General features: G+C 39.5%; 1 protein-coding gene across 1 annotated transcript in view; it reads right to left on the bottom strand.

Annotated features, from left to right (window-relative positions):
• Positions 1 to 816: 816 nt before the first annotated feature.
• Positions 817 to 13,923, bottom strand: part of LOC117818480 (copine-9-like) — a 193,761-nt gene continuing 180,654 nt past the window's right edge. The window contains exons 18-21 of the mRNA XM_034691429.1: positions 13,511 to 13,613; positions 11,226 to 11,283; positions 1,758 to 1,831; positions 817 to 1,058 (exon numbers count right to left, since the gene is read on the bottom strand). Coding sequence (XP_034547320.1) covers positions 828 to 1,058; positions 1,758 to 1,831; positions 11,226 to 11,283; positions 13,511 to 13,613 — 466 coding nt within the window. The 3' untranslated portion in view covers positions 817 to 827. The remainder of the gene's footprint in view (positions 1,059 to 1,757; positions 1,832 to 11,225; positions 11,284 to 13,510; positions 13,614 to 13,923) is intronic.

Raw genomic sequence — 13,923 nt, 5'->3', positions numbered from 1 at the left:
TTTACACCCATTCACATGAAAGAAACATTTGAATCTCATGTCCAGTGTACAGTAATACACAGCATACATTTTCATGAAGCTATAACTGGTCCTTTGGCTCACAGGTACCACAACCAGGACAGGATCATAGTCCTGCTTCTCTGTGTTCACACTCTGTGCTGCTGTCGAGCCTTTAAGATGCCCTGAGATTAAACAAACAAGAAAGGGATGCCAGCCTCAGCGATGTCTTTCTTCACATATGATATAAATAAGTTGCCTGGCTACTTCAGCATTTATTACTCTTCATACACTCTCTGTGAACTTACACAGAGTCTAACAATGTAAAGAGAGGTGGGTGGAGATGGAGAATCGACAGGAGATGTTCTGTTAGCAACAAAGTCCATAGCAGCACTCGTCTCTGATTTGAAATGCTGGAATTGAAATGCAGTTTGTGGACATGCAGAGTTAAGTGTTGCACCTGCAGAAGGTGGATGATGATTAGGTGCTGATAAAAGTCAGAGCCACTCATTTTATAAGGATAAAAAGAGAATTTCAACACTTCCAGTCCAGATGTTGTTGGAGGAAAAGTCCCCACATTTAGAGAAATGAAGTCCCTCCTGGTGGGCATCCCTTCCAAGCTTCAAAATCATGTTCCTTTAAACAGCCCTGAAACCATGTAATACACATTAACACACACACACACACACACACACACACACACACACACACACACACACACACACACACACACACACACACACACACACACACACACACACACTCACACACACATACACACTAACGGCTCATATCTCCAACTGCTGAGCCTCTGTGCTGCTGCCCCCATTTCAGGCGTGTGTGTTACGCTCCTTTGAGGCTGGAGTTGTCGATGTGGTTGTATTGGATGACATCGAGGGGGAGTCTGAGCAGGCAGGAAGAGGGGGCCTTGGCTCAATCCCTGTGGTCTTCATGAAGGACAGCAGCTGGTCTGGGATCTCCGCAAGGACGTCCTTAGCCAGTCGGGCCATGCTCAGGACCTGGTTCCCTGATCGGTCGATGTAGTCTCGGAAAGGAACGAACTGGAGAGGAAAAGAAAGCTGGCTTATGACAACAGGAACACTACATCACCGTTTTCAGTACACAGTTAGTTTGGAGACCTTTATTATGTGAGAATTGCATGTTCACGTTACTCGTGCACCAAAGTGACTCTTGTGCTCGCAGTACGGCAAGTGAGAGGGCTCAAATCTATGACAAAATTTGACAAAAGACTGCAGGAATTTGGAGAAACTGTTTGGTACATTAATAAAGCATTTAGTTGTCTGAAGTCTTGTAAAAATGTCATCACATGTTAAGAGTTCACTGAAGTGAGACAAATGAATTACATGTCCTTTTTTGGCATAACAAGGTCAATAAAATTCATGTTTGTTTTTAACATTTTGATCAAAAGCTACTGAAAAAAGAATCACATAACTTATTGTGCCTCAATGAGCCTCATGGTCTGGCTTTCATTATCCAAGATTTGTATCATAACACATTTCATGTAAGCGTTCATTGAAGTGTTCTTTCCTTGGGTCTTTGTATTAAGCATACTGCAAAGATCCCTTTTTGATTGGATGCTCAGATGTCATCTTAATGGGTTTAGTGTGTTTAACAGAGTCTAAAATGTCTATTTGTTGACAAAATAACTATGCGCATGTGTTTGCTGGTCTCACTGATGAAACATTGAATGTGTGACTCATGAGAGTTAAAGGGTGGAGTGTCTGAAGAATAAGCCTCACCTGAACAATGTCTCTTTCTGCAAAGCGTCCTCTGGAGGAGACTCTAACCTCGTCCCCATCCAGCTCCTCCATAGCTGCAGAAAACAAACACAACATTTAACACCTAGGTAGAAATATAATGACATTCAGCCTTCATTAAACAGATTAGATGCACTTTGCAGGACAGCGGATAAATTGTAAAAAAAAAAAATGGATTTGTATGGTTAACAAACCATACAAACCAACATTGATCAAAGCTCCAGGCTAATTGCTAAATGCTTTGTTTGTTTTTGTGAACACAGCAACACTGCAAAGTTTATGTCAAAACCAAGCGGCAACCTCGAGACTTAAAATATGATGCCCATACAGAACTGCAGTTCATCGAGCATTGACTTGAGGCTGGCTGCAGAAACACCTGAAACCACTTACACACTTCTTCAAAGACGATCTTTACAGCAGAAATAAAATGTTTACAGCCTGGTTCCACAAACGGCTTAGGCCTGAATAGCTCATTTCTCTATCGGCACACACTGTAGAGGGGGTGAATTTTTCTATAAGTCAGTATTTTTGAAGATATCAAATTTACGAGTTTTGCCCAAATAAGGATATGGCTGACCTGACTGACTGGTGAGCACCCTGTAGCTGTTAGTGAAAAGGCTAAAGCCCGTCTCTTTAACTCACACTAGCTTGACAGAAGTCAGGTTGTGTTCAGCGTTTCAAATATGGCACCCACCAACGATTGGCTTCAAAACAGTGCTTCAGAAACAGATGGGTGACGCCATTTGTAATTTGAGATTATGGCTAAATCTCTGTGTTTTTCAATGCCTTTGTATCAAGCAGTGTTATTATTCCCCTTTGTTCCCGTTATCAAGGACTAATCAGAGCTACTCTTCAACCCTCTGTCCTGATTGGTCAATTGGTGGACTCTACTAGGTTGTCCTGATTGGCTGGGAAGCCGGCACTACTTCCTCATAGAACAAGCACGAGAAGTAGGGGAAATCTTGTGGGGTGGGGTAGTGTTGACATTCCAAATCTCTCTCCAAACTGATGTTTATGTCAGTGAAGTTGACCAATGAGGGCACAGGGCTGCAAAAGTCACAACTATAAACAAAGAAAATACCCAAGTGAAAGAAGAATGATGAGCTTGATGCTGCTTGACAGGACTTTGAGAGACGTCATCGAGGGACAACCACGACAGACGGAGAGAACAGAAAGATTGGTGAGAACACCACCATGTAGTCCGTCATGTCTGTCAGTTAAGTCCCAGCATGAGATCCTGGCTCTGTGATCGCCTTTTCTGACACAGTGAGCATGGTAGCAGACTAATAGATAGTGTAGTCTGACCTCGGCGTCTTTGTGTTGTACGTTTGTGCACAGCTGAGAGGACATGCAAGGTTAAAATGTCCCTGCTCCCTGTCGGCTGATATGAGGATCTTTTGTCAGTGCAGTGTTAGTTTGCCCTCAAATGCTGTAAACATAATTTCTGTTATTCTCAGCGAATTTGACTCAGTTCCAGAGTAAACAAAGTTAATTATGTCTCACTAGAAAACATGCTATACCCCAGTCACTAAAAGTGCATTCATTTATCTTTATTTATCTTTAAACAATTCCTCCAAACAGAAAGTGAAATTAGGCTCTTGTACACGTTCTTCATCTACTTTAAAACAACACTGATATTAAAATAACTAACGTGTAAGCACAGGCTGATTTCTATGTTTGACACCTTCCTCTTTAGGAAAGGTGGCCAAAGAAACACACCTCTAACAGGCCCAAGCAGCACGATCATAAAGATGAGAGGATGGAAATAGAAGTCTGCATCAAAAGCTTTCTTCATCCTTCATAAGCTTCAACACGGAGCAAACTAAAGCCATGCAACCGTCCCGGAGGACAGAGTTCAGACCAGAGACACGTTACTGGTCCTTCCGCATCACATCTGTTCTCTACTGCTGGCTGAGTGGAGGAAAAAACAATAACCCCTCTGTAACCTGCCTCATTAGTGCTTACATATTCCACAAGAAGGTAGGTGAAGTTCCTGACAGGGAAAGACTCCTGAGCTCAGCATCCGTCTATTTATAGTATCTTATCAACAAAGTCAATCTGATCTGCAAGTGACAAACAATCTGCAGCACAGAGGAACCTTTTCATACTTGAGTTTCAAGGGGAAAGGGAAAGGTGCCGAGGGAAGGGTGCTGATGGGAGACTAGTGAGGCTCCACATGGCGCACAGAGATGGCAGATGGTGATCGGGAGCAGCAGGGGGAACGAGGAGAAGGAAGAGAAGGAGTAATATGACACAAGGGTATGAGAGAGGACATGTTGAAAGAAGGGACGGGGATAGACCTGGACAGTCTGGACAGGAGAGGAGAAGAGGGCTGGAATAGAAACAAATTCAGGCTGAAAGAGATATCTAAGGAGGGTTCAGGTGGGTTGTAGGATTTGGCATTTTGGGGGGAAGTCTGCAGAGACACTGAGCCTGAAAGAATACCTCCTGCTGCCCACAATCACAAGTGTGTATAGGTTTGTGGATGCATGGTAACAACACTGACTGCTTCATCATAGTCTGTGTCACATGTTGCAGTGATATTAACGCAGTCACACTTGAGTAGCACCACTCCCACTGACTTAACAGAGTGTGTCCAGTAACTATAACACATCTGACACATCTGAACAACCTCACACCATGAGTGACGTGTGAGAGGGCAAGTCTGGACAACATCTGGACCTGATGCTGCAGACACTCTCCAGAGTTTATTAAAAAGAAAGGAAGGAAAAGAACGAAACTGTATGACGTATGTTTTCATCTAAATGACTAATACTTGTCTTTTTCCTTTGGATTTGCACTTGATTTAAATATCTGACATTTGATGTATTTGAATGAGTAACCCGCGGTGTCTCACGGAGAGATATCGCAGGTCTTTCCTTCCTGCATTGGTCAGACTATATAACCAACATATATATATATATATATATATATATATATATATATATATATATATATATATATATATATATATATATATATATATATATATATATATATATAGTAAGATATTCTTATTTTTACCTCTTTAATTCTAATTTTATTTGCTAATAACTTTTTAATAATTGAAACTTTATAGGCTCTTGTTTGTTTTATATATATATATATATATATATATATACATATATATATATTTTTTTTTGCTCTGTCCACTTTGCTACTGGGACACTTGAATTTCCCCGTTGTGGGATGAGTAAAGGACTATCTGTCTATCTGTCTATCTATCTATCTATCTATCTATCTATCTATCTATCTATCTATCTATCTATCTATCTATCTATCTATCTATCTACATCACTTCTTCCTCTGAAAGCATGAAGTGCACTTAATGCTACACAATGCAAATATAAAGTGGAGACTGTGCAATTACTTGAATGAAGGAATGAATGCTGTGTGTGTTTCTGTGCTTTTATTTACTTGTTATTTATGTTTGTCTACTGTTTTTATGATTTTGATTCCTTTTACTTTTTGCAGTTAAATGGCTTACATATCAGTTTGGATGTGCCACGTTCAATGACAGTAAAAGTATCATTTATTCTATTCTATTCTGTGTGGGACTACTGCTAGGTGATGGATACCACTACTGACATCTAGTTTTGTAAATCCAGATATTGCAAGCAGAGTGGCTCCAATCTGTTGGAGCCATGGACTCAGATGGCACTGACGGCACTAAGTCATCAGGCAAAATATAGTGAATTAAGAGACATTTATCCAACTGAAATATTGTAGGTTTAGATCATTTATTTACACTACTTTCCACAAACTCTGTTGGCTCTTCTTTTGGATGGGTATAAAAGCCATCCTGCTATTATTTTTGGGTAAATTCCATCATCTTTCCTTCTAAATTTCATGTTCACTTATGTCTGTGATCTATGACACATTTTGAATTGCTTTGTTTTCCAAAGATGTTGCGCTATATGAACTTGCTTTGCCTTCAGTGGCATATTCATCCTCATCGTATGTATCTGAAGCAGCAACTGTTCAATGGGGTTCTCTTGTACTGTTGTCCTGTCCCTAAATCTTGCCGCTGCATACGCACTGTGGTGACCACAGTGAAATTAATCAATACTGACTGTAGACAACCGCTACTAGGCTTATATTGCATAGTCGTCGTCCAGTCCTACTATATTTTGCGTAATCTCACAATTAACTTTTTTTTACTTACTTTTCCCTTTTCTTCTTTCTTACCGCTCGTCTCTCCCTCAAAAATAACTTTTCCATAACCCTCACCAAAACCTTTAATGTTTATAAAACACAAAATGATATCACTTCCCATCTTTCCCCAACCCAAAAATCCTCCCTCAGACCAATCATACATGACTGTAACCATTAATGTTTGTATGTCTTTATACTGTCTGTCTTTTCCGGTTTTAATTGTTCCTGTATTTCTTTCTTTTCTTTCCTTCATTCGTATTCCTCTATCACACATCATGTTTTTCTCAAAAATAAAGCAAATTAAAAAAAGGTATCTGAAGCAGCAGAATAGTCCCTGTGTTATTCAGTTAAATGTTGTTTGTTGTTTTGTTTTTTTAAGTCGGGTTGTTAGAGGTGTTTGCCAATGATAAGTGTATAACTATTATGAGAGGGATCCCAGTCAGCTCTGCCCCTTTGTTGAGAAGACTAGGCTATCATCAGAAGCGGACAACTCTACCAGCCTAAGTTCTGTGTCCATTCTCCACCCAGCACCCTGTGGGTAATAAACCAGTCCTGTCTGTGAGATGGGTCTGGATCTTATCCTGTCTTGATGTTGGGTCTTTGTTAATAATAGAACATAGAGTACGGTCTAGACCTGCTCTGTTTGGAAAGAGTCTGAGGATACCATTTGTTGGGATTTGGCGCTATATAAATAAAGATTGATTGATTGATAGATTGATAGATTGATTGATTGATTGATTGATTGATTGATTGATTGATTGATTGATTGATTGATTGATTGATACATACACTTCCTAATGACAAGTACCTCAAAATATAAAACTAAAATGAAATAAATACAATATAAAACATGTGCCATTGAAATAAACTGAAGTGCATTTATGTGTGTGTGTGTGTGTGTGTGTGTGTGTGTGTGTGTGTGTGTGTGTGTGTGTGTGTGTGTGTGTAGGTGTGTGTGTGTTCTGTGTGTGTGTTCTGTGTGTTCTCTGTGTGTGTAGGTGTGTGTGTGTTCATGGTAATGAAAAGATATGCCACTTAGTAGATTAGTGTAAGTGGTTCAGGTCTTTTCACAACATGTGTTTTGTATAATTATAGAGTGTCATGAGCCTACGTCCTAAATGATGTGTATCTAAACCCCAGGCTGTTTCAAAGCAGCTCACTGAATATGTTTTTATCTTTTATTTCCTAACTGGATACTGACTAATAAAGTCTGATATTAAATTAAAAGGATTCTTTTTTATACATGTTGTCTGAAGATATTGATCCTGCTCTTACTCGTGTCATTCTTTTCATTTTCACCCCAAAAAATAAATCCTTGTGCTTCTATTCAATGTTTCCTGATGTGTAATTTTTTATCAAACGAGCTCCTTACGCTTCCCACAGGACTGAACAAACTTTAACGTCATCTCTTTTTACTCTGAAGAGGTTTTTGATTGAGATCTACACTTAAACAAACACATTTGTGAGCCTGATTTGCTCTTTTTTTAAGACTTTATATCCTGCATGCAGTGTGGGGAGACCACAGTGAGCTTCAGGGACTGAAACAAGGAAGGGCAGGGCGGGTTAATACATTTTGATTTATAAAAGACTGATCCCCACATGACACTCTCTGAGCGGCTCAACTCTGACTGGGAGTGAGTGATGTGTGGAGCTCTCCTCATCCAGGGAGCGAACCCGGGCAACACAGCCGATGAATACATTTTGAGCCCTTGAGGGATCCTCTTGTGCAAGCTACGAGTTTGCTTTTGGAGCTGTTCGAGCGTCACAGAGAGTAAATCAGGCACATATTTAGAATCCTGTATGTTGAGTGACAGACTGCTTTATGTGTTGTTGGAGCCTCTTGGAGACTAGTTCCAGAGATGATTCACCTCACTTCCATTATCCAAACTACTTCATACTTCGGTCTTGCCTGATTCAACTGAAGTCTCTCCACAACACTCACTGATTAAACGGGTGACTGAGGTAGATGAATCTATATATACATTTCCCGCATATGTACCATCTTGATCTCTAACTCATTACACTCCATACTCTGCTGCTCCCCCGTCATGCGCTTTCAGTTCCATCATCTCTGCTCTAATTTCTCCTCCTGTCATCCACAAGCACTCACCCCTAACCCCAGCCTCAGCCCTGAGTACTGAATAATAGGTCCCGATGAGAGCTCTATAAGCTTCCTGCTAGAATAATTTCCATCTTTACCTTTCATCATCTAGTCATTTAACTTGAATCTTTGTGCCCATTAACTTGAAAAGACATCTTTGCATTTAAGAACCGCTGCCCTGTATAGGAGACTAAAGCTGTCTCAGAGCACATATATCAAAGCATCATACATGGAGGATCTACGGATGGATCCATCAGCTGCTCTTACACAGAGCATGTCAGTGAGGAAAGGATAGAGAGATCAGCCATCAGATCTGACTCTGTGTTATTTTTCAATATAATGAGACATGAAGTGTGCAAGTAAGGTTATCAGGCAGTGATGATCTCAGTTGATACAGTCTTCAAAAAGAAAGACTGTAATTAAACCTTTTTATAAAACGATGAATTCAGGTCAGCTGAAAGAAACTGGTTATAACTCTCTGTTATAAGAAATACCTTTTACTTAATTTAAAATTATTGGAGTCATTTTTTTATTAAAGGCTGCAAGAGCTGTTGAAAATACCTGTATCTAAAATATCCATCTTTTAAAAAAAGAATGAATGATATTGTGCTGAAATAAGCATTAGGCAATACCATAGACTGTATAAATAATGGATGTAGCATCCGTGACATCACCCATCTGTTCCTGAAGCGCTGTTTTGGCGCTCATTAACAGCTACAGTGTTCCCGCCTGTCAATCAAGTCAGCTGTGCCTATCAAAATGGAAAACACTCATAAAAAAACAAACTCATAATCTTAATATTTTTGAAACTGCTGCCTAGAGTGTGTGCCGATAAAGGAATGAGCTATACAGACTACACTCATTTTTTGAACCAGGCCGTAAACATGTTTGTTTCTGCTGTGAAGATCGTCTTTTTTGAATTGGTGTGTCAGTGGTTTCCGGTGCTTCTGGAGCCAGCCTCACTCGATGAACAGCAGTTTTTAACACTTCCGCATTGGCTTCAATTCTCGTGGCTGGAGGTTGCCGCTTGGGTAATCCCTATTAACTGTTTGGTTCATAGGGGGAATTAGTGGTCCTTTGCGCTGGTTGCCACCTGCCAAAAAACAGGGGGGAAGATGACGAAGCAGCAGCAGAAGAAGAAGACTCAACAATCAGCTAGCTAGCCTTTCTGCACTGTGTGGCTTCCACTGCGGTGTAAATAATCATTTTAAGAGTTTTGGGGATTTCATTTTTTAAAATGGGCAGTGTGTGGACATAGACTGTATTATAAATGGGCGTGAGATCCGTGACGTCACCCATCTGTTTCTGAAGCGCTGTTTTGAAGTCAATCCTCAGCAGGTGCCATATTGGAAATGCTGAACTCAACTCTAACATCTGTCGAGATAGTGTGAGGTAAAGAGGCGGGCCTTTAGCCTTTTCGCTAACAGCTACAGGGCGCCCACCTGTCAATCAAGTCAGCCATGCCCTTATTTGGGCAAAACTCGTAAGTTTAATATCTAAAAATTTCACTACCGTACAGTATGTGGAGAGAATTTAGCGATTCAGACCTAAACTGTTTTTTTAACCAGGCTGTAAACATGTTTATTTCTGCTGTAAAGATCATCTTCTTTGAATGGGTGTGTATGTGGTTTCCAATGTGTCAATGTGTCGCTTGTCTTGCCTTTCCCAAGTTTGACTGATTACATTTTTCTCCTAAGTTTTCCATAGATATTGTGATAACATTGTTTTATGATTTCTTTTGGCCACAATAATCCTGAAGTGAAACTCTGAATGGTGACAGCCCTAAATTCTGCTTTGCTCTAATAAAAGTAGGTGTGTTTGAATTATTTATGTGTGTATTTTTAATGCCTAAAAGTGTTGTTTTAGAGCTTAAAGCTATTACATGACCTTTGAATACCCAATTCTAATCAGTTCATCCTTTAGTATAGTTTAAAGTTTATGAATAATGTGATGTTATTTCCTCAAGGCTCCCTCAGGCAGAGATATCAGGCTATAGGTAGATATTATGATACCATGAAAAGAGTGCATTATACTACAGATTGAACTGCATCCCTAATAATCCATGACACCAGAGTTTACTTCAAATAAGCTAACTCAGCTGTTATAACAGCTCGGCACCTGCATGAGTTATCCACCTTGTCACTGACAGACTTAAACACCACTGTGTCACATACTCTGTTCTGCTAAGTGTTTACTTCATGTGCCACATTTACTTTTGATTTCAGTGTTGCAGCCTACACTGTTTGCATCCTCAACCTCTCCAGTCTCTTCTTTTTCCCCACTGTAAACAGACCAATATGAAATCCACCAGACCTCTTTCTGTGTGTTGATATGATTACAGTCAGTCCACCAGTGTCTATGATCAGAGCTACCTCCCTGGGAACAGTCTGTTCTTTATAGCAAAGGTCTACGAATGTGAAAAAGCAAACCTTTGAGATTAAATTCTAAAGTAATGATCAAAATCCAGCACAAGACAGCTGTGCAAGGGTACATTACAACTTTTTTGTAGCACCTTCATTCAAGTCAACACATGTTGTGCAGCACTGAAGAGTGGTACAGGTACAAGATGGTGCAGGAGTAGTACAAGATGTGACTTTGAGAATTACATATTTTCTACTGGGCAACAGGAACAGACTTGGTAACAGCGCCGTGATGTGGATGATTTTTCTTAAGAAATATGCCTCTCTGGGTAGATAGTGTTACCATCATCATTCTTTAAGAAGTCAGCAGTATCAGGAGAGATCCTTTGCAAAGTATGTTAGATATGATCCATGTCATGGTGTTTTTCAGGAGCACCAATTTAGAGATGTCTGTTGTTGTCGTCCTTGGGTTGACCTGAGGTGTTGGGTCCCATAATTTGTGTTCCACATTCCTGCGGCTGACATTTTCTGTCTAAGGTTTACAACAGTCCCCTGATAAATAATTGAACATCACCATAAATCATGAATGACTGATATTAATGGCATGTAAATTAGGGTGTTTAACAGAGGATTTGCATGTTAATGCTGTGGCATATTTGAGCAGAGTTAAACGGACTGAATGTAAAATGTCTTTATATAAACTCAGTGGTGCACACACACACACACACACACACACACACACACACACACACACACACACACACACACACACACACACACACACACACACACACACACACACACACACACACACACACACACACACACACTTACCATCAAACTCAGCAGGACCTACTCCTACTATGATGATAGACATGGGCAGGGAGGCTGCCTGTGGAGGAAACACAGGAGGGGTGTGAGCCAAGCGACTGCTCTTCCACTCAAAACACACACTGTGCACTACATGCATGAGTCTACATTACACATACAGGCCATCGTATACTTACTGGCTTATGATAAAATGATTGTGGACCAGATTGAAATCTTTGTTTGTTTGTTTGTTTGTTTGTTTATTTAGGATTGTCCCCCTGAATCTAACAGCTCTGGCCTGCCCTTACTACCTCTTTACAACAGTTCTTATGATATCAAATATTGTTTTGCTGTTGTTCTAGTTTCATTAATAAATGTTTTCTACTGTCATGTCACATTATGCATAATCCTGTTTCAGCAGACAAGGCCTTACGAATGAAAGGTGCCTGCCCATCCATGAGGGCTGCAAAGGTATGAAAAAAGGAGCTAACCTTTCAATAAGAATATCATTTGACATTAGAGCGGCCCTAAATGTTCATCTTTGCATCATATTCCTCCAGATTTAAGTCAACAATGCACATATATGTCCTATTTAGTTTGTTTATGTTAGAACATTTTGAAATTCAAATTGCTCTGATCTTACGCATGGAAGGTTTTAGAGCACAAAGAGCATTAACTTTAGCAATCTAACATTTGCTCATAGTATATGTGCATCTTACATATTTCATCCACTGGAAAATACAAATAAGTACATTTTTACATTTTGTGCTTATTTGCTCTGTCATGGTGGCAATAACTGCTTGACTCCACTTTTTCACTTTCTTTTTTGGTTTTCTCAAAATTTACAAACATAACACCAAAGCTATAAAAACAGAGTTTATCCTCTCAGGTACAAATGCTTTCCACTGATGTAATTCTATGTAGACCTATTGAATGCCTCACATTCTTTCATTTTTCTTTCTCTTTAAACACACATGAACTTTTCAAAGGCTCCATCTCTCTCTGCCTTCTCCTGGGTTATTACTGTGAGATTTCAGGGGAGCATCACGACACTGGACAGGATATTTTTAAGTCCCTCTCAGTCATTTAATCATATTTCTTTCCACAGACTGAAGCCTCACAGGCATATGTTGTTTACATTGAGGTTCTGTCTGGCCTAGATGTCAAAGAAGTCAAGTTTTGAAATTCAGGCGCACACACAAGATCTGAAATACGGCAAGGTTGTAAACATCAAGAGAAAAGTGGGGCTGAAGGAGACTAAAAGGTATCATGCATTATTGAAATCCACCAACTTATGGTGTGGAGTTTTTGAAACATGTTACTTTGACTTACTCATCCATGTCTTACCTGAAGGAACGATGTTACTCGGTGGAAAAGTGCAACATCAACAACTCAATGAGACATTAATGTGTTCCAACTATCTAAAGTAATGAGTGATATGCTAAGAATGTATGCTAGTTAATGTCATTGTTTGCTGTGCCAGAGATTTAGAATTAGAATTAAACATTATGAAGTCAATCACAAATTATATAACCTCGGTAACTTTCACATTGTACTTTTACTACTTTTATATATTTAAATGTAATGAAATAAAGAGATAAAATGTGCACCGAGTATATTTTCTGCCCAACCACCATGTAACTGCAACTGTTAACCAACTTTTATCACATTTTTTGATTGAGTTTAAGCAAATATGACTGGGTCTGTCTTAAAATTTTAAGTCAGTGTTAACAGGGGTCCTCTGTTGGAGACTTTGTGCTTCTTAAACAGACTTAATGCATCATTAAGTCTGCATAAAAATGTCACCAAGTGTAACATTTGGTAGCTATCTTTCATCAACCCAATAAGAATTATTCTGATTCAAGATTCCAACTTCACCGTTATATGGATGCTAAATGAATGAACTTATATCAAGCATGCATTAAGAATATGGTCTGAGTTAAACCAATGTGACGTACGCAGTAGTAGAAGAAGAGGTGCATTTTTTGATTAGGTTTATGTATGTGCTCCTCCGAACAGTGCTATCGGTGCAGATGTGCAGAGTGACTCTGTGCATGTATGCCTATACACTAGGAACTTTACCAAGAGTATTAATCTACTGAAACACTTCTCTCTTCAAATCCTAAATTAAGGTTTTTTAATTTGTGGCTACGCTGTCGCTCAGAATTGATCATTTCCTCAGTAATGATGAAGTTTCTTTGACTCGTTAATTGAAGTTAAGGTGACATCTTATTTAAAAGGAAATCTTAAGTTTATGTTGAATCAATCATGTTTCTCCACATTTAGCTCTTTATGTTGAGTTTACTCACATTGACCACTGACTCTTTGGTCTGATCCATATCTGAGATAACACCGTCTGTGATCATCAGCAGCACAAAGTACTGTGAGCCGTCAGTCACTTCTGCAGCACACCTGAAGGCAAACACACACAAACACACACACACACACACACACACACAGAAAGAGGGATTAATGACTGAGAATCAAACACTCATGAAGCGTCACCAGGTGTTTGTGTGCAGACAATGTGTTCAGAGGAACTTCCCTCTATAATTTACTGATACAAAAATTTGTTTGATGCAAGTCTCTTCCTAACTTTGTGCATCAGGTGTTTAAAATCTGTTTTCCCGAAACAAACTCCTTCCAAACTTTATTTTGCGAGCAAACTTTTGCTGCAAACTGCAAAATGTCCCAGTTGAATGTGATTGGTAGAAATAAATAT

Source organism: Notolabrus celidotus, chromosome 1, assembly GCF_009762535.1.
Source record: "Notolabrus celidotus isolate fNotCel1 chromosome 1, fNotCel1.pri, whole genome shotgun sequence".
In the NCBI taxonomy this organism is placed as follows: Eukaryota; Metazoa; Chordata; class Actinopteri; order Labriformes; family Labridae; genus Notolabrus; species Notolabrus celidotus.
The sequence above is the reverse complement of the archived record's forward strand: the minus strand, read 5'-3'. Positions and strand labels throughout refer to the sequence as shown.